Genomic DNA, 24414 nt, shown 5'->3' on the forward strand with positions numbered 1-24414 from the left:
AAAGGGAGCATGAAGGAGTGTGAAGTGAGATAGAAAAGTTGGGAGGGGGTGGCGGTGCGCCAGGAGTAGACTCTTGAGCTCTGCTCGGTGCAGAGCTGACGCACTACAGCTCAGAGAGAGAGAGAGAGGGAGAGAGGGAGAGGGGAGGGGCAACAGGGAGACAGACAGCAGTGGCCAGCTGGACCCTGTTTGTTTTGAAGTAGCTGACTGCTGCTGAGAGCAGCCGGCAATAGTGTGTGTATGAGGGTGAAAGCACATCACACCCAGTCTGGGCAACAGTAGGACAGCAAACCACTGTTTTCTGCTTATGTGGGCAGGTTGTCTTCTTCTCTTGTAGCTGTGCTGCTCTGTTTGGAGGCACTCTATGCAGCTCAAGGTCAGGAAGATCCAGCAGCAGTCTCAGGGAACTGCCCCATCTGGATCCTGGGACCTGCAGAGGCAGGTGGGCCTAAGTTTCCCTGTTGTTGCTGCCAGCCTCTATATACAGACACTATGGAGGGCCGTAGGACTCTGAAGAGGATGTGAGGCCTGGACTACTGTCAATACCTCCCACTACAGCGTCAGTTGTGCCAGCCTGATACTGTGTCGGGGACGAGGGTAATGGGCCAAGCCTCACTGCCGGAGTATAGAGAGCCAGAAAAAGAGTCCAAGGAGGACATGGAGAGCTACCGCTGCCTTCTGCAGGCTGGCTCCCAGCTAGAGAGCACACTGCAGCGTGAGTACACAGGATGCTGACAGTCCTCATTTCACTTCTTGCGGCCACAAGCAGGCTTTTGAATGTATTCCTGTATCTGCACTTAAACTATTGCTACACTCCACATTAGTCTCCTCAGCACAGCAGACTGAGGTGCACTGAAGCAGAAGTGAATTTAGTTGGATTTACAGTGTTCATGTGTAACTTAGGAGAAGCATTACACTAGGCAACTGGAGAACTGCACCCTGTATCTTAGGTCGGTCATTATTATTGATGTGCCAGTTCCTGCAGCTTTGCTCCAAGAGTGGGCCATTGCAGGGATTATGTCAGCTATTTTAAGCCGTCACAGATGGAAAGATATTTATCCATAGTAATAATTTGTGGCCTGAATATCTTTTAGACTATGGGTTGTAGATCAGTGGATGGAAGGAGACAGCATGCTATTGCTGTCAACTATAGAATTAGTAAGAAAAATGGTATGCTCTCAGAGTACATATTGCAGCTTCCAGTGTTCAGGGTATGCTGATGTGTCATGTATTGAATTATGAGGTTAATAAACTGTCACATAGTGCAAATAAACTATATTAAACTCTTTATCATTATGCAGTTAAGCTGCATTTAGAACAGAAAAGGAAAAGGTTGTTATTTTTAATACAGTAATGTAATTAACATGAAAAATACTTTTACTGATACATTGATTTTGAAAAACATCAAAAACAAGGTTACTCTACATGTATTCATTGGCCATCATTTTGAGTGTGGATTTGGAAAATGGCTAAATAAATAAATAAATAAGTAAAAATATGGAAGGATGATAAGATGATGGACAGAAATAGCGCCTGATGTGACTGACAGCTTCATGGAGGAGCTTCCTCCAAAGGATAATGTGATTACTTTGGGGATCTTGGCAGCCTTGAGTTATTGTTTAATTGATGGGCCTTTGCTTCTTTACGTCTCCTGTGAATTCATTGCACCTGCGCTGGTGTATATAGGTAACAGAGACATGAGGGAAAAGGCCACAGTAAGTTTCTATTTATACCAGGTGAAGGTTTTTTTTCTTCCTCTGTGTGAAATGTGAGCCTTGTACTCTGGGGTTTGTCCTAATCTGCTTATGGTGGATGCAGTAGTGAGCATAAAGAACACACCGCTCCATCAAACCAAGGATTGATCATTGATGATAAATCATTATTTACATAGCTCAGCTATTTCCCTCTCCCATCTACACCTGCAGAATATCATTTTTTTATATCTGATTTAAGCACGCCAGTTCCGACATTTATGCCATACGTGTGTTAGCACTCTTTGGGTCATTCAAAGAATGTGAGGATTTCAAGGTAAACCTAGAATTTACACAATACCCATGATACCAGATCTCATGACTGTGTTGTTGGACAACACTCAACAGAAGATTGATCTCCTCTGGGAGTACAATCTAAAGCTTCTGTTTGATGTTATTCTGCTTATCAGTTAAAAATCTGTGTAAAACTGTAAACCAGTATTCCAGCTGGTACAGTATAGCATGGATAAATATAATTTTCTTTACATCGACAGCACTTAAATACAGGTAAGACAGAAAGTTTTACATTTCTCTGAAGTCTAAATACAGAATCCTGATGAATCTACAAAACATACACTTCAACTACTTCAACTGACATTTCAACTGCTACAAGTACAACTACAAACTGACACGTCAACTGTTCATAGTGTACAACTACAAACCAACTTCAGCTTCTTTCATTTCTTACTTTTCAATTTATAATTCAAATGCTTTCAGCACTTACTTTTCACCTTGTGTAGTAGCAAAACTACTTTCATGACTTGCATACAAACCAATAATTCAACTGCCTACAGAGCTTAAACTTGAAACTCAAATTTCAGATGCTCCAAAAAATTAAATCTCAAATTCTTTCAAAAAACTTTCAAAACATTCAACTGCAACTCCCACACTACATCTCACATGCAAACAATGGACACATATTTTTTTCTTGAATTTTTCTATTTTCTATACATTCACAGCAGTGGATGTCACACTCTGATAAAAATTAGTATATAAAAGACAAAAAGCTGTGTGAATCATGATGAATCATGAAGCCCTACACAACAGCTCATAGAGCACTAAAAGCCAAACATTCCTCATTCTAGAGCACAAAATACTTTAAATGAAGAGTGTCAAAATCACTCCAAAAGCTACCTGAAAATAAATACAGTGTTACAAATTTCTCATAACCAAATGCCCTCATTAGTGTTTGACCAAAGATTACTGGTCTTTGCGAGGCTATAGTGCAGGGTTTACCATCCTAGTCTGAACCAATCTCGTTTCCATGTATCCCAGATGATGGAATACACAATTTCCTTCAACCCTTTTCTATCAGAATGCAGCCACCCACCAGTCTAATCCCCTTAGCACTGAAAGCTTTGTTTGGCAAAATATCTCATGACCTAAAAGCAGCATGAGGTTTGGTCTCTGTGTGCTGTGAACATGTTTGTATGTGTAAGAGGGGATTTCTTGCTCTGCGAGGGATTACATGCTTTTTGGGGTCTCTATAATTTCAGACTGAATACAACATCCATGCTGGGTATGTGCACTCACTACAGTTAAACCAGCCTCTTTATGCTGTCCTTCTACATGATTTACATACATTTACTATGTGAGCAAGACGTGGCATTGTAACATCAATTGGAAAAATTAAGTAAATTTAGGAACAAATCATCACCCAGCCTCACCATGTTTAGGTTTAATATTTTAATATATGGGTTTAATATTATTAAGAGGCTGGCCTCTTAATATTAACATCTTATAGTGCCTATAAAATGTATACACACCTCTTGGACACCCCTCAGTTTGTATAGATTTAGTCCCATTTCAACATATGACTCTTTTTTTCTGTTGATCATTGTCATAAAGTAAATCGTAAAAAAGGTACAGAAGGGTGATTGCTTTTTACATGAGCTGTATGTAATGAAATCCGTGTAGATGGTTATCACTGTTTGGTCAACAGAGATAAATGCTTCACCTTCAGCTTTGTATGCAGACTGAAAGCAATGTTCGGAGTCTGGATCTGTTTGACTGGCGGCAAATCTGTTTCCATTCACACACTCGCTCTCCGTAAGAGCAGAAGAACAAACAGAGGTTATTTGAGTTTCGTCTGTACACACTAGTCTGCATGTCGCCTGGAAAGATTGTGGCACAAGCTCAAAAAGATAACCACAGCATGTCCTAAACGAAAGAGCGAAGAAATATCGATCAAAAAACCACATACTGTAGTGATTTGTTTATTTTTAACTTCATGTGTTGCACCTTTTCTATGGATTTTCAATTTCAGTGTTTGAAGTATGTGATAAAATTTATTATTACACCTAAATTTCAAATTTAATTGAAAGTAAAACAAAACCTACAACCCCCTTTATTTCCTTTATTTTACTTTAGTTGTACATTGTTAGGCACGAGGCGTGATTGATTGGGCAACAGAACTTTGCGGTGTCTTCAAATTCATTTAGTCTTGGGAGGAGCTGGTAGTTGGGTAAGATGGAGGGAGAGTACAGTAGTTCCACAAACTGGCGAGTTTATTAAACAAACTGCAGTTTGCAGCACAGGCTACCCTCCCTGTGATCAAATACAGCAGAGATCTGCAGTGTGTGTGTTTGTGTATTCTGGGCTTGTTTTTTACACCAACTTCAGTGCAGTCAGAGCTGCTTATCTTATATTTTTTATCGCCTTAAATTAAAAGATTTGAAAAATGTATACATTCACAATACATAGAGCCAGAGAATCAAGTGCTGTTTTACACCTCACTAGGTCAAAAATGGTTTTATATAACTAATTCACAGTTTAATAGATCTGCATATTGCTGTTATGGTAATGTACGTTTTTCATTGGTATGACATTACATCTATTCTATTCGAAACCTGTCTCAACTTAATGAAGGTCTTGCGGCACAGGGCAGAAATGGTTATATAACCATTCCAGCGTGACGGTAACTTTACCCTGCATTCGTGTGTGCGCATAGTCCAGTCCTGCGCTGGTCCAGCTTGGCTCAGCTTCTCTCTGTTACAGATATACATCAAATATTCAGCAGGTACCAGTAGAGCTCATTACTTGCTCCCTGAAAGCCTGACGGACACTATTACTGCTGTCAGCGTATGGAAAATAACACCTCCTTCCTTCTCTCTCTCTCTCTCTGTTTCTTTTACCTTCTCTCATCATTTTGCGACTGCGTTTTCATCTTTCTGCTCCAATTCATTTTAAATGTATTTTATCTATTATGGATGAGGAAATGATGAATTGTGAACTAACCCGTTGATCTGTTGCATAAACCACAGTGGTGGAGACATTTAATTCAGTATGGTTTTAACAAGTTAGTATCTCAATACAGTGTTTAATGTTCCGTATGTCTGTGTTGACACAGAGCGGATGAAGATGTTGCCATTTTAAATGTCTCAAAATGATTTTTAAAAAGGCTATCCCCTAACTGAAAACTGTCGAGCCCAAAAGTGTCCTTCACTCGTAGTGTAAGATGCTTCTGAATTTCACTGACTGCTTCATAGAGACTTTGTGTATTTATTGGATATACTCAGGCTTGAACACTAATGGCATCCAGCATGAGATATGGGCCATCTGCCAGTAAACTTAACACTACATCAACATCAATTCAGTGGGTGTACAGTAAATGAGCTAATGCGTTTTAATGATGTCATTGTCTTATTTGCACCAGAAGCTGATGATTATCATGAAATATATTTAGTCATACTGCATGTGTACAGAGTACTAGGCTCAAACTGACTACATTTCAGTAAATTACAGTCTCTTTTTGTTTTTTTAAATAAAGCTGCTAAATAATATTTCTGCAAGTTTCTACTTTTAAATGTGATGATTTTATATGAAGGCTTCAGGCTACAGTTTGGTTGTCATAGTGGAAAAGCTTTTAAAGCATCATTTAGGCCTGATGAGAGCTTTGATTAAAAGACATGCAACAGGAATTCTTATATTGTTGGTCTTGTAGGTTTTTAGAGACAATGAAAGATGGAAAAAAAAAATACCTGCACACCACCGTCACATTTGCATTTTTTAATTTATTTTATGTGGACACGACTGACAGTGTTTTGACCACAGAGGGTCATTTCAATATTTACAGACTGCCTTTCTTGAAGAAATTACTAAATAGAGAGAATCTCATTTAAATGCTGTAATTGTGGTAAATGGCATTAACATCTGAATAAAACACTGCAGCAACTGATTCTTCTACTTTATGGATTCATATAGAGATCATTAGTAATACACACCACTTCCCTCAGGCCATAGTTGTATTTTTTGTATCTAATTCCAGAGGTGACTGTTCCTGTGAGCATGAAGGAGATAGGAGGCTACATACAGAAACAGGTGGCGTACCTGTCAGGTGAGATCTTTTAATGTAACCATTTCCATCTAAAATCATATAACAGCAACTTTTTTTTTTTTTACCTCTGCCCCATCCTTACATACCTCTGAGTTACTTCAAAGCACTTGCCACGTATTTTATGATTACATATTTTCATTGATTGCTTATGTTTTTCTCCCCAGGGGGCCGTGGTGAAGACTCCAGCGTCATCATCACCCTCCCAGAATGCTCAGCTTTCAGTGACATTCCAGAGGAAGCTTTAGCCAAAGTCTTCACATACCTCACTCTCATCCCTCGGTGTGTGCTCCTTCATCTATCCCTCTCCCTTCCTGCAGTGCACCAAAAGCCCAGCGCTTGTATTCTGAGCACAGCTGGCCTTCACTGTTCCTGAGCTCACTATGTCAAATGTCCTACTGATGCCCTCTATGCCCCAAACCCCTCAGATTAAGGAACTTTAAATTGAAACTGAGGTGTTTCACTCACGTGCCATTGCAGTGAATTTCACCTGATAAATAACTGTAAATGTACAGAATAAATTATATGAAGTGTATTCTGATCAAATCGCCTGCTCTTGCCAGGTTATCTTTTCTCATTTTCATATTTGAAAGCTGCAACATCGATTCCCCAGAATGACATTATCTATATACAATTGCCTGATTTTGCTTGCAGAACGAGGCAACCCGGAGTGAAATTTATTATCATTTTAGACCGAAGACTGGATACATGGGCTTCTATCAAAACTGCACTTGCCAGGATAGCAGTGAGTTTCATATTTCATACTTCAATATCAACATCAGTATTCTTACTATACAGTTTAGACATCATGGACTGTATAGAGCAAATGCTCATCATTGTTGGTGAATACATTAGAGATGCTGCAGTGTGAATGTGTCTTAGCTGTTTTATTCATGAGTTGCTGTCCATGGTGCTGAAAACCTCAGCGCTATCCAGGCAGCATCCACAAGATCAAACTACTGTTTTTTTTTTTTGCATAAACTTTACATTCTCTCAGCTTGTATATTTCCATGAAGTGCTTATTTTGAAGAGTAGCCTAAACATTTTGTCTGCACTGAATGTCCCCTTGCATACTGCTGCAAATGTATGAGTAAGCAGAATCTGTGTGATGACGCGGGGCGCTGAGGAGAGGAGAGGATGAGGAGGAAGGCGGGCGGGAGGGAAACATTGCAGTCAGCGCTGCCTCCCTCCGCCTGAGAGGCAGCAGCAGCAGCAGCAGCAGTGCTGCGGCTGTGGTCAGGCAGCCGGAGGGGAGCTGCACACTGGCACCGATTTCCCACGGACGAGGCTGGAACTTCTACTTAACTCGAGATGGCTTCTAACACCATGACTGATAACTTTTACCGGCGAAGAATGCCGAAGGTCCGGAGGAGCCCGGTAACGTGATGCAGATGAGTTTTATTCACCGTCAGAAGAGTTGGGGTGAAGTTTTTGGGCGGGCAGGGTGAATGCGGCAGCGGCAGCGGCACCAGCTGTGGCTGCAGAGTGTAGCAGCATTGCGGTGCTGAGCCGCACCTCTGCTTAGTCATGCAATTAGCTGTGCGTGGAACCCGAATGAAACCGAAACAGACTCGTGTGTGGCGGTTTCATGCGTGTTTATCCTGAAAGCTTGAGTTATCAACCGCGGTCGAGCCAGGACAAATGAATGTCAAAAGTTGCGTCACATGCAAATTCATTGGTGGTTGTGCAAGAAACTACAAAATACATAGGAAGTAATATTGCATATGCATTATAAGTCCTGCTGCAGAGCTGACTCCTGCTTTATTGTACACGCATGACAAATGTGCAAATCCTTGTCAAATTGGAATTTTTAAAGTATAGGAAAAATATGAATATTCATAGGCTATATGTTGCTTGTTATCTCTATCCTATGCGGTACAATATAGCATGCCACTGTAGCTTTTCACAGTTCTCATCATATTGACTTGACTAGAGATAAACTGTTGTGTGACAGTGACTGTGTTTGAGTATGATGCACACATTTCTACAGTCAGGTAACGACCTCAAACGAACTGAAGATGAAATGCATCATATGACGTGTGTTAGTGGTGTAGTGACAGAACCTTGAATCCACTAGGCTGACAGTAATCGCATGAGTGACAGAACAGTTTAGACCTGAAGCCTCTCCTGTCAGATATGGAGGATGAGAGCTTGTTAATGCTTTCTTCCTTAACTTTCATCTCTTTCTGTGCTAGTATGCATAAAGGAGTTAAAGCTGCACTGATGTGTGAATGTTCTGATGCTGGAAATACTGATTTGTTATGTGTACACTGCAGTCATTTAAAGTACAGAGTTTTTGTTTTATACTGATATCTCTGTGTGCTGCATCATCAATATAACTGTGATCTTATGTTCCCCCACTTCAAGGCTTCCTTTCCTGGGAACCTCCACCTGGTTTTGGTGCTCCGACCCACCAGCTTCTTCCACCGCACTGTTACCGATATTGGCTTTCGCTTCAGCCAAGAGGACTTCATGCTTAAGATGCCAGTAAGGCAGCTCCCCCTCAGTTACCAAACATGTCCCACATCACAACAAGGTACACCTCATTCTTTTTACAACCCTGATCTCCGTCAGTCAAATGTTCTGTGGTGGACACAGCCAAGAACACACGTAGACCTCAGTTTTAACTTCTGAAACCATTATGAAAATAAACGGGGAGATACAGTGCTGAGATATTTCTAATACTCCAGGTGAATTTAGTACTTTGATGTGTGAAATATGAACAGTAAAAATCTGGTTCTTGTCATGCAAATTATTTGTACATGTCAAATGGTTCTCATGACTCTATTTATTTTGGCGATAGATGATCAGGAGACTATCACCTATCCCTAACACCAGGTTTATAGGGAAAAGTGAAACGTACAACTCCCATAAAGTCTGAGTTTTCTTTGAATTATTCTTGAGGTCTCAGATTTTTTTCTGCACCTTTAGGTGGTGATGCTGAGCTCTGTCACGGACCTGCTGCGGTACATTGACGAGAACCAGCTGACGTCGGAGTTTGGAGGCACTTTGGACTATTGTCACAGTGACTGGATTGTTTTACGAACGGTAGGTTACAGATACATTTTGAAACACACTATTAATTGCATGTACACTTTTACAGGATCATTATTCACCATCTCCTTATTATTGTTTTTTTCTCTGGGGGAGAGTGATAACCATCTACAAATAATCTCTCCCCCAGAGTCCAATACATTATCTATGCAATGTTATTATAATGTTCCTGTATTTTTTCTGTATTTTCATGTGCTCTTTGCTCCCACTACAGGCTATTGAAAGTTTTGCTGTAACAGTCAAAGACATCGCACAGATGCTGCAGGCTTTTGGCACTGAGCTGGCAGAGACAGAACTGCCTAATGAAGGAAAAGCCATCGAGTATCTCCTGGAGTCTCACACTGACAAATACAGGAAACTCAAGGTAAGGTTTCAAATTTTTCTCATCTGAGAATCATTTATTTTATAAGCACAATGACATGCATGTTCTACTTATTCTACTTTTCTGTTAGAAACATCTAGTAGTATTTTATAAAGTCTTCTGAATGCTGTTCAATTATGATGTAAATTGACCTGCCTTGGACAGGATGCAATTAGATCTGTGTCAAAGGAGGGTCGTCATCTTCTTGCAAGCCTGGAAACCTCTGGGAAGGAGGATGACTCCCTCTGGGATGTGAAGGTGGACTTGGAAACTGTACAAAGGTAAGATTTCTGAAAGAAGCCTTTTTCTTTCTCCTTTTGTATAATTTCTCAATTGCTCAGATACTTCAAAGTGTATTATTTGTAATGATGGATGTGAAATTGTAATCTACCATAAATCTACCCCTTTTGCATCAATTTCTTTGCTTGTAGTTGAAGTAAATCTTTTTTTATTGATTATATAACTTTACTGAGGGATTAACAGCGGAAACAAATGACTTGTTTTTAGGCTTCTTGCTCAGCTCAGAGACATGGAGTCAGCCTTTGACGGCTACTTTGAGAAGCATCATCTGAAACTCCATCAGTACATGCAGTTGCTCAAATATGAGCAAAGCTTCCAGGAGGTAAGGACTCCATGTATTTGCCTTATGTTTATGTCTTTATGCATGCCTGTTTGTTTTGTAATGTTAGGTTCTAATGACCTTTCTCTAGTGCCATGAAAATCACTGAGTACATTGATGATAATATCTTTTCATTTTGGGCACTCCATGAAATATTGTCTTGTGTAAAGTTGTAATGACCATAGTAATCTCTAGGGGCCAGTGGGTCGGCTTCAGCCTATCTGTCTTTTTATTTTTTATTTTTAATCTCTGTACATCTGATGGTGTATGTTTTCTGTTTAGATGGAGTTGTGTCTGGAGCATCTCATGGCTGAGGAGAGGGAGCTGTCCATATCTGTAGACACTCTTACTCAAACAGAACAGGCTCTTAAAAGGCTGGATGGTCTGGAATCAAATGCACAAGTCAGTGTTTCCCACAGAGACTGTAATGACTCATTACTTGCCAATAGTGGCATTTTTTTTAACTTGTTTCTTTGTCGGCTCTATCAGGAAGTGATGGCTCGAGCTCAGATCATCATCCTTCATGGGCACCAGCTATCAGCCGGTCACCACTATGCCATGGCTCTCATTATGCAGCGCTGCAACGAGCTTCGCCACCACTGTGATACACTCAATGCTGCTCTAAAGACCAAACACTCTCATCTTCTGCAAACACATCAGCTGCTGCTTTGTCTTGGACAGGTATTGAGACATGCACATACACACACACAGACCTCAGGACCCATATGTTTCTTTACAGTGATACTCTTGTGTTCACCACCTCCAGGCCCAGACCTGGTGTGATGATGGAGCATATCTGCTGGCCAATCAGCTGGTAGATAAGTTCCAGTCTAAGGAGGGGGCCCAGGCTGCTTTGAGGGATATTGAGAGGTTCCTGGAGGGGGCACCATCCATGTTGAGCTCAGGACCTGACATCCTGGCCATTGAGTACGAGGCTGTCGTCACAGCTCAGCTGCAGGTCAGCTGTAGTTCCATGAGGAACCTCATGTTAAATATTGATTTGAATACATCCAACATTTCCACGTATAGACTATTACTAAGTACTATCATTGAATATTTATATACATTTAGAGTTTGGCTCTTGTTTTTTAGATTTAGTTCAGTTTCTAGTTAACGTTTCAGTGTTTTTATTTCTAATTTATCTACTTTGAGTGTCCCTTTGTTGGTTGTTTTATTTTTCATGTGTGTAATATGGTTGCTGTATCTCTACAATTTCCCTTTAGGATTAGTAAAGTACCTTCCTACCTCCTTCTCTACCATTTTTACAGGTGTCAGGTACACTGTACTGTATCATTCCCATGTGTATTTGTTCCTTAATATCAAGTATTACTTCATTTTATTCGCAATTGAATATACTTTGTGTCCTTATCCCTCTCTGTCAGTCCCAGATAGGGAAAACCTTTGAGAAGCATGCAGCCGTGCAGCAGATGATCCAGAACCGACAGGCTTGTCTGAGGAAGCTGGCTGATAAACATGTCCGACCGGTTCAACTAGTTGCGCCCAGGCCTGAAAACCCACCACGCACCAAGTCCCCACTCTTCTCCCCTAAGCATGGTACAGTACAGACACACACATATGCATCATAGTATCATAGTATTTGTCTTTAGATAGCTACCCTGGTTTGCAACATATACAGTATAGTAAGCTTTCCTCAAATCAACCAAATCCCCACCAACCCTCATCTTGTTTCCCAGGCTCAGTATGGGGTCTCATCTCAGCCCTTATGGCCTGCCACCAATCCCCCTCCCCTTGCATCTTTTCTTTAGGCACCCTGGTTAAATTAACACATCACAGGGTCCCTGAATAGCCCTAAGGTGTTCCTGAGCAGGCTTTGGGGTTAGCAGGCCACTTTTACAAACAAGCTGGAACAAGGGCAGAAGCTATAATCAGTCCACTGGGATGTACCTGACTGCTCTATTAGTCAGGATAGCTGCTATAGAGCCATATGTGGTTCATATACATTAAAGAACCTTTCATCTCCCTCCGCATCTCTAGGGAGGTTGCACAAAGCTAACCATGTACAGTAGTACCCAATTAATATTGTATGTGTTGTCTTTTATGTGTTTTTTTTATCTGAATGTATCTATTGCTCTACTGAATGTGTCTCCATCCATAGCATGTGTGAATGTAAAGGGAAAACAGGCTTTTTTTCTGTGTTCATTCATGTCTTTAAAGGTCTTGTTCTCCGTGATATAATGCCATACTAATGAGAGTAATAACAAGAAAAAGAGTGAGAGCGAATATGAACCACTCTGAGGCTCCCTGGATGCTCGGGAGAACAGCAATTTAAGAGAGGAGATGAAGGGGAAAGTGGTTAGCTTTGATTGATTTGATCCGTAACATGCGTACACACAGGCATGCGCATGCACACACAGGCACGTGTCCCACTGATGAATGCGACATGGCACATGCAAGGGCAACTCTCACATACACTCAGTTGAGCTTGGACTATCATGTAAGGATTCAGCTGCTAGGATCAAAAGGACACCGACGGTCTTGCCAAACGCTGCTTTAGATCTGCACATGCTGGTTCCAGGCTGCACCTTTAGCGGAGGCAATCTATTATCATTGATTACCTCGAATGTCCATCATGACTGATTAATGTTTTTTAAAATTACTGAGGAATAGGAAAAAAGGTCAAAGGGAGGGCGAGCAAATCCCTTTGAGGCTATCGTGTTCACACTGTGCACATGGCCATAAAAAAGTAATTGTGTTTGATTTACTGTAGGCTTTTAAATTAGCCATCTCCTGCATACGCCTCACATATGGAAATATACTGTATTTGAATTACACTTTAATGAGCTGCTGATCATCTGCCTTTTACAGGTGATGGTTTGAAGTTCACATTCGACCTCTCTCTTCCCGGGAAGAGGGCATCCCGAAAGAGCCCCAACGCTAGAAAAGTAAGAAATCAAGAACAGTACTTTTGATATTTCTTTCTTTCTTTCCACAATCAAATCTTCATTTAAATCCAAAAATGTCAGCAGAAAAAAAAAAAGTTAATTATCTAATTTTTTTTCTGTCTAACTCTTCCAGTTTGGTACAATAAATTATTTGGTATAGTAATGTATTCTCTAAATTTTAAATTCAGTGTTGTCCATCTGTGGTGTGTTCAGATAGAGGTGATTCACGACTACCAGGAGAGTCGGAGCTGTGTGTCGTACAGTCTGGAGGGAGAGGACAGCCCAGATCTCCTAAAACGGTGAGGAGGAGGCGTCTGTCCACCCGTCCACCCTCACTGCTGTTGATGTTGTTTACTTTGTGATTCTCTTTGTTCAGCACTAATGACACCCTCTGGCTCTCTCTGTCTACTTGTGTGTGTTTGTGTCACAGTCATGTGATGAGGGAACTCATAGAGACAGAGAGGATCTATGTAGAAGAACTGTTGTCGGTGCTGCTGGTTAGAAAAGACATTTTTTCTTGTCACACAAAAATTTACATCATTAACAATAAAATCTTGTCATGTTATATGTACTTATACCTGCATACGTGTGATGATGTGTGTGTGATTAAATGTTGCAGGGTTACAGGGCTGAGATGGACAATCCAGCTCTGTCGGGGCCTCTGCCCCCGATCCTGCGCAGCAAGAGAGACATCCTCTTTGGAAACATGCCTGAGATCTACAATTTTCACAGCAGGCAAGTCATTAATGACTCACATCACACGTAGACCTGTTTACACATGATAAAAACAAACATGTACAGTATGTTAGGTATGTGAAAGATTCAAAACACATTGTTGCAAGGAACTCCATTGCAAAATTCACTTTCTACCAACATGAAATCTGAGGTTAATTGATTGAAAATTGGTACCTTTTTACATGTACTTGGTACACCTAGATTTTCTGCTATAAAAAAAATCCCACTTCCCTTTGGAAAATAGTTTTAACTCTTGTTTCATGTCACATATACAAGCAATTGAAATCTTTTTCATCTTTTAGATGGAGGATTTTTTTCCACTTCTTAATATTATTATAGCAAGGACTGAAGAATCATCTTCTATTGATAATTTTACATGCCACCTTTATAAATCTGCTTTCCTTAAAATCTGGGAAATTGGTTTTGTTGATTTCCTGAATAAAAAATCCTTTGATGAAACCTTCATGAAAGAGTTCAGATTTTTTTTTTTGGTTATAATCTAATGGAGGCTGAACTACATCTAGAGTATTCCATTTAATCTCTTTTTGCCAACTTAATTTCTGCCTTTAGAAAGCTTACAGTACCCTAAATGCAAATAACTCTGCTTGTATCTTTAGCATTACATGTGTTGTTAGCTTTGAGAGCCAAACATGTAATCATCTACATAAAAAGTGGAGTTTTTTAGTGTCAGTGTCTCTGCTCTTGCCTTTCGAGTCTGTGCTCCTGCTGAGCTCCATGGCTCATTTTGATGCATGAATTTGCAAATTCTAATAATTCTTGGTCCTTGATCTTTTTTGGGGGAATCCAGGGTTTTTCTTCAGGACCTGGAAGGATGCCTGGAGGCTCCTGAAAGTGTGGGAGCATGTTTTCTGGAGAGGGTGAGATAATATATATTTTTGTTATGTAGTTTGCTTACATTTTAACAGTCTGTATGTGATTTATTAGGATTATTTTTAAAACAGATTTTTCTTTCCTGTGTCCCCAGAAAGAGAATTTCCAAATGTATGAATGCTACTGTCAGAATAAGCCACGCTCTGAGGCCCTGTGGAGACAATTCTCAGATTGTGCCTTCTTTCAGGTCAGTTTGGCTCAATCAATCAGCAATTTAGTGATTCATTTACTGTTTTTGCAGTTTTCAACATTTCTGTAAACATTTGTTTCCAAAGTGAAACACTAAATCAAGATATATTTTGGCATTTTAATTTACAATTACAAATGTGGTTTAATTTGTCTCCCTTGTGAAGGAGTGTCAAAAGAAGCTGGAGCACAAACTGGGTCTGGATTCTTACCTGTTGAAACCAGTCCAACGCCTCACCAAATACCAGCTGCTGCTTAAGGTTAGACAGAGAGAAACGTCCTGTGACAACCAGACACAAACACACAGTCAGTCATCCACAATGATGTATGAGTATGTCCATTTTACAATATGATTTTCATCTTAGTTACTCACTGGTAGTGTCTCTGATGTTTTGATATTAGCTGAAACCAACAGCAGCAAATAGGCCTTGTTACTAAAAATACTTTTGGCAGAAATAAGTTGCCACAAATGCTGTACATGTTTTTGATAACCCCAGATCATGTAGCAAGTGATTCATCTTCACTGTACTTTTGTATTTTTACATTTTGAATCTTTATTATTAATGGTTGACTAATTGGCTGTTTTAGCTATGGTACAATGTGGAGTTACATCCCTGTTATTTCGTGTGTATGTGTTAATTTTCAGGAGCTGCTGAAATACAGTACAGATTGCGAGGGGACCTCTGAACTGCAGGGGGCGCTAACAGCTATGCTGGACCTGCTAAAATCAGTCAATGACTCCATGCATCAAATAGCCATCACAGGATATGAGGTGAACCACATCTGTTCTGACCTGTGTTTGATAAGAACTGTATTTTCAGAATTTCTAAACTTTACAAATTAATTGGAGATAAATGTGTTTTAGAGTCTATTTTAGAGAGAAATTATTGAAAACAAAGGCTTATACTGTACCCTGTGACTTTATGCAGGGAGAAATTTGCGAGCTGGGCCGCGTGTTGATGCAGGGCTCTTTCAGCGTTTGGATCAGCCATAAGAAAGGTCCCACTCGCATGAAGGAGCTTGCTCGCTTCAAGCCAATGCAGAGACACCTCTTCTTGTATGAAAGAGCTCTGCTATTCTGCAAGCGGAGGGAGGAGCATGGAGACGGCTGTGACAAGACTCCCTCCTACAGCTTCAAGCACTGTCTCAAGGTTAGTTTGTGTCTGTGTATCTGTCTTAGAGGAATACACCAGTTTTTTGGAACATTGGTTAAAATACATTATAAATATGTTAAAATATGTTTTGACTATGAACAACAAAATCAAACATATGTTCTAAGTGGATCAATTATTCCAGTAGTCCATGCTACTAAGACCAGTAAGCATACTTTACATTATTTTGAGTGACAGCGAGTGACTAGCAGTGTCAGGAAATTACAACTTCTAGCAGCTCCAAAGAACATTGTAACTAATCTTATATTGCATGTTTCCGTGGCAGTTTTATGGAGGATGTTGGTAAAATTAATTAAATATCATGAAGATGCAAACTAATTTTCATTAGTAAAAGTCTCTCTTCTAAATAGACTCAGACTCTTTATTGGCCAATTAAGAATGTTTAGTGATGGGAAACTATTGATGTGCCTGAAATCATTCCCTATTTGCTACCTAGCGAACTACATTTACTTGCTGCTGTTTTATTAGAGTGTAAAATTTATGCCCTATGTAGTGTCCATACACTATGTTGGCTAAAAGGTCTTCAATGCAATGTTTTGTCTTTGATAAGAGTGTAAGTTACAGTTATACAACTGTCAAAATAATGATTTAAAAGTGTCAGAAATCAGATTTTGCAGTTTTACAATTGTTGACTAAATTATTGGGCATTTATTATGTAGCGAGCAGTGAATTAATATGAAGTAATTTTAAATACAGCATTGTAAAGCTAAAAAATACAATGCCATGAATAAATACTGTCGGTGGTTTCTTACCTGACATAGTTCAAAAGAATTGAGTTCCCTTTGATGTAAACACTAATATTATATTCTTAATATAAGAAATGGTCTTTTACAATGGTTGAAGCTCATCAAATATAATCTCTATTACTGTCACTAACATGGTCTACTCAGGTTTGAGCATTGAAGTGAACGATACTGGGCGCACATAGTTGATATTGGTGTCTGTGTTGTCATCAGTTAACACGTGTAAGTTGCCCAGCTGGCCTCCGGACCTGATGTATTCCTTGAAGACGTCTTTTGTTGTATGTGTTGATGTTTGGAAGGTGTCACAGCTGGTGTCACACCAACAGCTGCTGCTGCTCTTGATTTATTATTGAGGATGTGGGGAGGAAGCAGTCACACAGCGGAGGTGTGTGCGAGTGTGAATGTTTGTGTTCTGACAGGACAGATGTGTTACATGATGTAAGTCTGATGTATGATGTGCTGTTTGTGCTGCTCATCTTAATGCGGCCTGTCTGCCGGTGTAAACACTTCATGTCTCTTGGCAGATGACTGCTGTGGGGATCACAGAGAACGTCAAGGGGGATGTGAAAAAGTTTGAGATCTGGTACAGTGGCAGGGAGGAAGTGTATGTGGTTCAGGTAAGGAGTATAAAAAAAGTTTAATGCCAGCATTTTCATTTGTTTAACTACAGTATCTCACTGATAATCAAGCTCTTACTTTTACTCTAATTTGAACCCTTTCAACATTATTCACAGCTACATATTACTAATCTACTAGTATAGGTCAAACAGAAGAAGCTAGTCTATGTTGTGAGAATGTTCAACCTGATGTTTCTATTGTCTCTCAGGCTCCTACGGTGGAGGTGAAGATGGCTTGGCTCAATGAACTGCGCAGAATCCTGACTAACCAGCAGAAGCTGCTTAGAGGTCTGTGAACAACTCAGGTAAATATGGTGAAGAGAATCTACATTCAAAAGGTCCACTCAATAGCTGAAGAGTTTTGAACCACCTCTCATAGGCCTCAGAGAGCATGAAATGTGGTTGAAAACTGAAGCTAGTAAGTGGACCTTTGTCCTTGATTCTCTTTACCATATACTGTTGCCAAAGGTAAATAAAGGAACATCCATGCTTAAAAATAAAGTTAATATTTAACAGAGAATCAACTGGAATCCTTCCCTGAGAATGAAACTTTACATTACCTGCTTCCTCTTCTCACAGATGAAGCATATCATCACGGCCAATTGGTTGAGCACATGCAGCTTTCTCCACCACATACAGAAAGGTCAGTGCCTTTGGTTGCTTACAGATATTTACAGTACTGTATTAAGGCATGACTGTAGACAATAGTTGCACAAACATATGAACACACACATGCAGTCACAAAAACTACTATCTGCATTTGCTGAGTTTTCATATTTGATCACAGCTTGAGTGAATGAGACAATATCATTTCACGTTGCCCTTGTAGAAGGCTTTGTGTGTGGCGGTGTGTGAGAAAGGGTACAGGCCCCACTCTGTCCACTCCTGTCTGGTTGCCTATCCCCACTCCTCCCATCCCCCACCTGCAGGGGCATGCGGCCGTCCAGAGGGGTTCCCATGGGCTGTCTGCCGGGGCTGAACTTTGTCTCGCTGTCGGCTGACATGTTTCTCTGCCTGCGTTCCCGGAGCCCCCGTCCCCGAAGCCCCCGGCAACGGCCCCGGCCGCGCCCCCGCCACCGCCCCCAGCGCCACTGACCTGCCCTAACGCTCAGTGGTAAACTCAGCCTGGCTCAACTCGCCTCGCCCTGGCATGACCCTCCTGGCCCAGCTTGGGAATAAAAACCTGGGGCTGCTGTGTTTGCATACTGATCGTCACCTGCACCCCCTTTTATAGCCTCCATTCTGGTTCATAACTGACCCCCCACGCTCCCTTTCCACGCCCATGTTGAGAGGCTTCTTTCCCAGCAGCTCCTCCATAGTTTTTCTAACATGGTATAAAAAGTAATTGCTCTAACTTCTGCATCTCAGACTTGCTATTTTGCATGCAATGCAATGCAAAGGACAAAGAAAAAGAAAAATCAATTTTGGTTTCATTCCATGAATTTTCTTAATTTCCTCATGACGGCTTCTTTTTAAGATGGGACTCGTTTTTTGAGATCTATGAATATGCTCTAGAATTTGTTTTCCAGAAATATTCTTACTCAGTGTCTAATAATGTCTAAATGGATCTTGAGAACTCGAGACCAGATCTCCCCTCGTGATGACACATGCCTAACACTGTGTCACACAGTGGTCTGTGAGTGCTACTGTACTTCCCACCCTCTACTGGGAAGCTTGCACATGGCTGCTCTGTGTTCTGCCCTGCTGTCTGGCTGGTGCCTGAATGGTCATGGCTCTGTGAGAAACAACAGGACAGAGTTGTTCCTTGACCCTGATCTGGGGCCAGCTTTAGTGTTTCCTCCTTTGATAGGTGTGGATCGGATTCAGGAAGTGCGAGCTGACCCTAGATTATGTGGTTGAGAATAACATCTATCCTGAGGGTGTCTGCTAACTTTGCACAGGATTTGGTGACGCTTGTTTTTTTTGTGTTGTTCCCCCCAGCAAGCAGCAGAGGGCGTCAGTGAGCTCAGAGGACACCGAGTCAGGGAGGAGCAGTCCAGATCCCCAGCCACACTCCCCTAAACACCAGCACAACCGCAGGAGTGCGTAAATCTCATCCACACATATTTCAGCCACAAATCAAGTAGATACTTAGTAACTTTATCACAGAAAATGTTTTGAAAATTGATGCAAATCATACTTGCTTTGGTGCTGTTGCTGATTCTCTTTATAACCCCAAACTGATGTAGATGTTTGACTTTTGCCCCTCAGCAGTTCAGGTGTATTTTCACCTGAAGAACCAGGTACATCGAAGAATTTGGGGGAAAAAGCTACTGAGATTAGCTTTTGATTCTACGTTCTTGTTTATTGCCCAGTAAGTGACAAGGGGTCATTCTGTTGCTGATAGAGTTACTAAGTATCTACATGGTGCCTTGTAGGTGTAGTATTCTGCTGGATTAATGAATCAATGCCTTTAACAGCCAAAGTAACGTGTGTGCCACAGGTTGGCCCGGAGCTCATCACTCGGTAGACATCTGCGAGGGTCTGGAGGAGTGGCCTGGAGGTCAGGACACCTTCCACCCATCTGACACAGAGGAAGAGGTTTTGGTACAACTGGTGAGACCAAATACAGGCAGATTAGATAAATACAATACTTAAGATGATAAACAGTTAAATCCCCCAGCTTTTTTAGACCTCTGTGTATTATATCCTCATCTGCTCAATCAACTAGAAATTACATAGAGGACAATCTACTGGTATTAAAAAACAGTTCTTAACCTCAAGGTCCATTTAGCAGCTTTCAGTCAGATAACATAATTTTCCTCATCAGATGGAGTTGTCATGTAATTTTAGATGTTCAAATTTCCATTTTTCCGAGCAATTTGGAAACCTTGGACACATAGAAGTCTCATCCATGTTGCCTTTAAAGTTGTGCTTCAGAGTACATTTTTTACCTTGAAATAAAACAGTCTTATTTGAAAATGCTTAAAAATGAGTCAATGCTTTTGTATATTCACACCTAGATTATAATTCTTTGAACTCTGAACTGATGTTTTGCTCTTTTATTATTTTGTTATTTCAGATATATTTTTATTTTGTGGTTCTTGTATTTGATATTTTGTGCTTAATTGCTCTTAATTAAGCACTTTGTAACTTTTGTTTTGAAACATGCTATATAGGTAAATCATAACTATATGAATAATTTTTCGACTTGCTGTTTTCCACTTGTGTTAGTCTCCGGGCAGATACAGGGCTTTGGCTGACTGTCTTCAAAACGGACCAGACAGCATCACCATCAAATGTGGAGATGTCATCCAACTGCAGTGTGAAGACAACAAAAGCCGCTGGTGAGTTTCTAGCATGTCATGGCACATGATGTGATGTAGAGTAGGGGACTGAAATAGTTACTTAAAGTGCAAAGTGTCAGGTGTCAGACAGGAGAATAATAAAAACATCCCAATCCTGTCATTTTTTTTTTTTAGAGAAAACAAAATATATATACACATAATTAGCAAGATAATTTAGCAAGATAATCCTAGTTAGCCTGTTACCCTAGCTACAAAAATATACCACATGAGAAACAAAACACCATTTACCAGTGTCTTCATCAAGTAACTCAAAGTCTGTCTTTCACCCTCCCAAATCAAAACTTTTTCAGTTAAGTTTACCTAATTACATAGGCTAATTTAAACTATATATATATATATATATATATATATATATATATATATATATATATATATATATACACCCAATATCCATATAAGAAACAGCAATCATATTCACAATCACATTTAAATTCAGTCCCTTTCTGTTATAGAGATTGCTGTGAGTTGTGTGTGTTAATGAGTGTGAATGGGTTAAATTCAGTTCAGTTGAATGGTGCAATGTGTGTAGGTGTGTGTGTGGTTTGGGGTGGGTGGCAGGGAAACAAGCCAAGCAGTCGAGTAGGTTCGATGTGGTCGAGGGGGAGGAAGGTTAAAGGGGAAAGAGTAGGAGAAGCCTGAAGAGTTCTTGAGATCCAAGGGAACAGCTTCCAAGCATATCCTAGGGAAGACAGACAAACTTTCCTCCCTAACATGCTCCAGGGATCAGCACACTTCCTTAGCCCAGGATGGTTCAGGGTGATCCAGAAAAACCCAGCTGGTTCTCTTTTACTACTGCCACTACTACTCTTTTACTTTTATGTACTTCTTTAAGAGGTTAGGTAGGTTGTCCAGTAACTGGATTAAATTTAGTTATTTCCTTCTTTCTCCATGCTGCTTCTGTCAGTTTTCCCTTCCCCCGGCTCACAGGTGTGTCTCATTTATCTCCTCTCCTACCCCCCTTCCCTTCTAGGATGCAAAGGGCTATGCTGCTCTTTTTTTCCTCATCCCCTTTCTGCCACAGTGAGGTACACTAGTTTGCCAGTGTAGTCTGGTTCAGAGATTACTGTAACTAATCCATATGTTAAAGGTACCAATTATGGCAAGAAAGTATCAACTGTATATGATGTATGTTTTTGAGTAAGACACTGAAACCTACTTAGTTAAATTCCAAAAATGTAAAAGCAAATGTAAAGCTAATACTTTTTTTATTGAATACATATATTCAGAACTGGTACATTTATTTATCTAATCTTGCCTCGTCTTTCCCTCAATCTGAGCCCTTTCCACACTGTTCTTCATCCTTCAGGCTGGTGAAAAACCTGAGTCGGCGACAAGAGGGCTTCATCACAGCTGCCAGCCTGCAGCTGATTATAGAAGACAGCAGTCGAGGACACTCCTCCAGACTAGGGGGTAAAGAAAAGAAATGGGCTTCCAAGATGACAGTATAATGTTGAGCCATAGTATTTCTTTACTTTGATTTTCTTTTTAAAAGTCTGTGTATTTTCCCTTGTAGACCCAGGGAACCTGAAGGCGAGAAAGCTCAGCTCCCCGTAGAGAAGAAAGCACAGAATGTGAATCTAATATCTACCTGTGGATGATGAACAGACAGAACAAACAGATTGAGCCATAGCTGTCTCATAACTGATGCACAATCAGCCACCCACTCCTCACTCCCTGGTGCCATCTGCTTTCCTCAGCACAGTTCCGTCATTAAAAAGAAAAATGTGGGAATCTACACACCTGATTTTCTCCCAGATTTCGATCTCCCGGGCCGGGCCAGTGGTTTGCCGCCACAGTGATTTCTGATAGTGAAGGCACAGGAACTGTAAAGCTTTCTTGGACAATCAACAGCTTATCCCTGGATCCTGTTTGGTCTTCCTCTTTTTCTGATAAGTGATTAATGTCTTGTCCTTCTGAGGCTCCATCTGCAACACATGTGCAGTGAGGATGTGAGGTTGCTGCTGCAGGACTTCACAATCTGAACATTTTTCAACCGTCTCTCATTCCAGCTATTACTTGAGATTACAGTATCTAAAGAGTGTGTGTGTTCTGTTTGTCTCAGTGTGTGCTGAATGGATGCTTACCCAGGATTTGCCTGAAATGTTTCTTAAAACAGAGAGTTTTGTACAGAAATGCTATCATTTTTAACATTTACTGTACCTCAGTGTTTCATCTTTGTGTAGTTAGTTGAAATTTTCCATTATATGACTTCATTGTATTTTTCTTATATTTCATTCCTTGAGGCACCGCTCTTCTCTACAGTCTAGGAGTTAAAATGCCAAAATGTGCCATGCCATAATGCCTTTTTTATTCCTGCTCTATTGGAGTCGTTCCTCTCTTGTATGTACTGTTTGCAGTATTGAATATTCTGTTAATGCTTTAACCTGACCTCACAAATGTTCAACAGGCACTTTAATAAGGTGGAAGGACAATAGAGGGAAAAAAAAAATCCACCAATTGTCTAGTGAATGTGTTCTTTGCTTGCTGCGTTACCTCTTAACTGTGCGTTTCCCCTGATTCATGCTATTATTTCCTTTGTTTATTCTTGAATGTATAATATGTTAGGGAGGCAGGGGAGACATACCCCCCACATGCAGGCAGCAGTTGACATGTCAGTGACGTGATGGTAATGTATGACACAGGCGGACATGATGAAGATTGACGGCAGTGTATTCCTCAGTGTGTGCTGTAGACGAATAGGAGGCGCACTCCACAGAGCACCGAACACTGTCATTCTCCTCAGGATCTTTTGGGAGACATCTGTCAGTCACAGCGTTCAGAAGTGAAGGCGAGGCAGGGTAAGAGAAACAGAGAGATTATGGTCTATGTGCTCCTCCATCACAAAGGCAGATTGTTTCCTCCTCACCATTACGACTCAGTTAATCTTGGGTTCCCCATTAAAAGGGATCATACGCCCAACATGAAATATACCCTCTGTGTCGAACGCTTAATTAAATATTGATTGCAGACTTATATGAATTTACCACATCAAATCGAGGCCCCAGTCGGAGGGCTGCCTTTGATACGCTGCGTTTGATATGGAAATGAGTCTAGAAAGCAGCAGGGGCCGCTTCGCACTACACATTTCCTATGTTGTTAATTTATTTATTTTGCTGTCATGTTGTTCCTTCATATTGTGAGGTATCTGTGCAGCCCCGGATGAAATTACGTCTCCATATATTTACAGGGGCCACATGTGACTGCGCAACAACATGGCCTTTATTTTGCTTTTATGCTTATATGACAAAATTAGATGCTTTTTTGTCGTAACTTCAATCCAAAATGCTGCAGATTTTGCACAGATTTTCCAAAGTGGAAAACAAACAAAACAATTGCTTGAAATATTATGTATCCCATTGAGCCAAGTAGCCTAAACTTGTTGCTGAATGTTTCTTTAAGATGAAAATGCATGGCAACTGAACAATGAGCAGGTTTATCACTATTCTAAACTTTTTTGTTTGTTTGTTTTTTGTACAGCATCAGTTCTGTAAAAACTAATCAAGTAAAAGAAAATAAACTATTTATTGAAATTATTGAGATTTGTTTTGATAAATTAAAATACCTAATAGTTGTTTTAACATGGTGATATGAAAACAAGGCTATACATTTGATAATTAGAAAGAAAATGGAAAAATTTCTGCACATTTGTTTTATACACCCTCCTTTAATCTATTACCCCAGTATTCTTGTTTTAATGAAGGCCCACTCATACAATAAAATTGTACAGATTATTCTCTTTTG

At 40.4% G+C, this 24414-nt stretch overlaps 1 protein-coding gene across 3 annotated transcripts; it reads left to right on the top strand.

The window, feature by feature from the left end:
• Positions 1-204: 204 nt before the first annotated feature.
• On the top strand, positions 205-24244 carry mcf2a (MCF.2 cell line derived transforming sequence a). 3 transcript variants are annotated; one of them, XM_067599612.1, is made up of 30 exons: positions 205-715; positions 6019-6087; positions 6252-6366; positions 6739-6829; positions 8452-8571; positions 9016-9132; positions 9353-9502; positions 9665-9780; positions 10007-10121; positions 10401-10520; positions 10608-10799; positions 10885-11076; positions 11501-11672; positions 12945-13021; positions 13235-13320; positions 13452-13518; positions 13641-13756; positions 14565-14634; positions 14742-14834; positions 15001-15093; positions 15480-15605; positions 15763-15984; positions 17273-17365; positions 17575-17653; positions 17945-18008; positions 19307-19407; positions 19809-19921; positions 20540-20652; positions 21980-22083; positions 22187-24244. In XM_067599612.1, the coding sequence occupies exons 1-30, from the start codon at positions 601-603 to the stop codon at positions 22225-22227; spliced, it is 3342 nt and encodes a 1113-aa protein (XP_067455713.1). In that variant the 5' UTR covers positions 205-600; the 3' UTR covers positions 22228-24244. The 3 variants fall into 3 exon arrangements, with proteins under 3 accessions (XP_067455713.1, XP_067455711.1, XP_067455712.1); XM_067599610.1 differs by lacking the exons at positions 205-715; positions 6019-6087; positions 6252-6366; positions 6739-6829 and adding exons at positions 6970-7461; positions 21644-21698; XM_067599611.1 differs by lacking the exons at positions 205-715; positions 6019-6087; positions 6252-6366; positions 6739-6829 and adding an exon at positions 6970-7461.
• Positions 24245-24414: the final 170 nt, after the last annotated feature.

Source organism: Thunnus thynnus, chromosome 9 (assembly GCF_963924715.1).
Source record: "Thunnus thynnus chromosome 9, fThuThy2.1, whole genome shotgun sequence".
In the NCBI taxonomy this organism is placed as follows: domain Eukaryota; kingdom Metazoa; phylum Chordata; class Actinopteri; order Scombriformes; family Scombridae; genus Thunnus; species Thunnus thynnus.

Coding starts and splice junctions, on each gene's coding strand:
- mcf2a (XM_067599612.1), top strand. CDS start 601: ATGGGCCAAGCCTCACTGCCGGAGTATAGAGAGCCAGAAAAAGAGTCC. Junction 9,503..9,664: donor ACAAATACAGGAAACTCAAG/GTAAGGTTTCAA, acceptor TGCCTTGGACAG/GATGCAATTAGATCTGTGTC. Junction 18,009..19,306: donor TCTCCACCACATACAGAAAG/GTCAGTGCCTTT, acceptor TGTTCCCCCCAG/CAAGCAGCAGAGGGCGTCAG.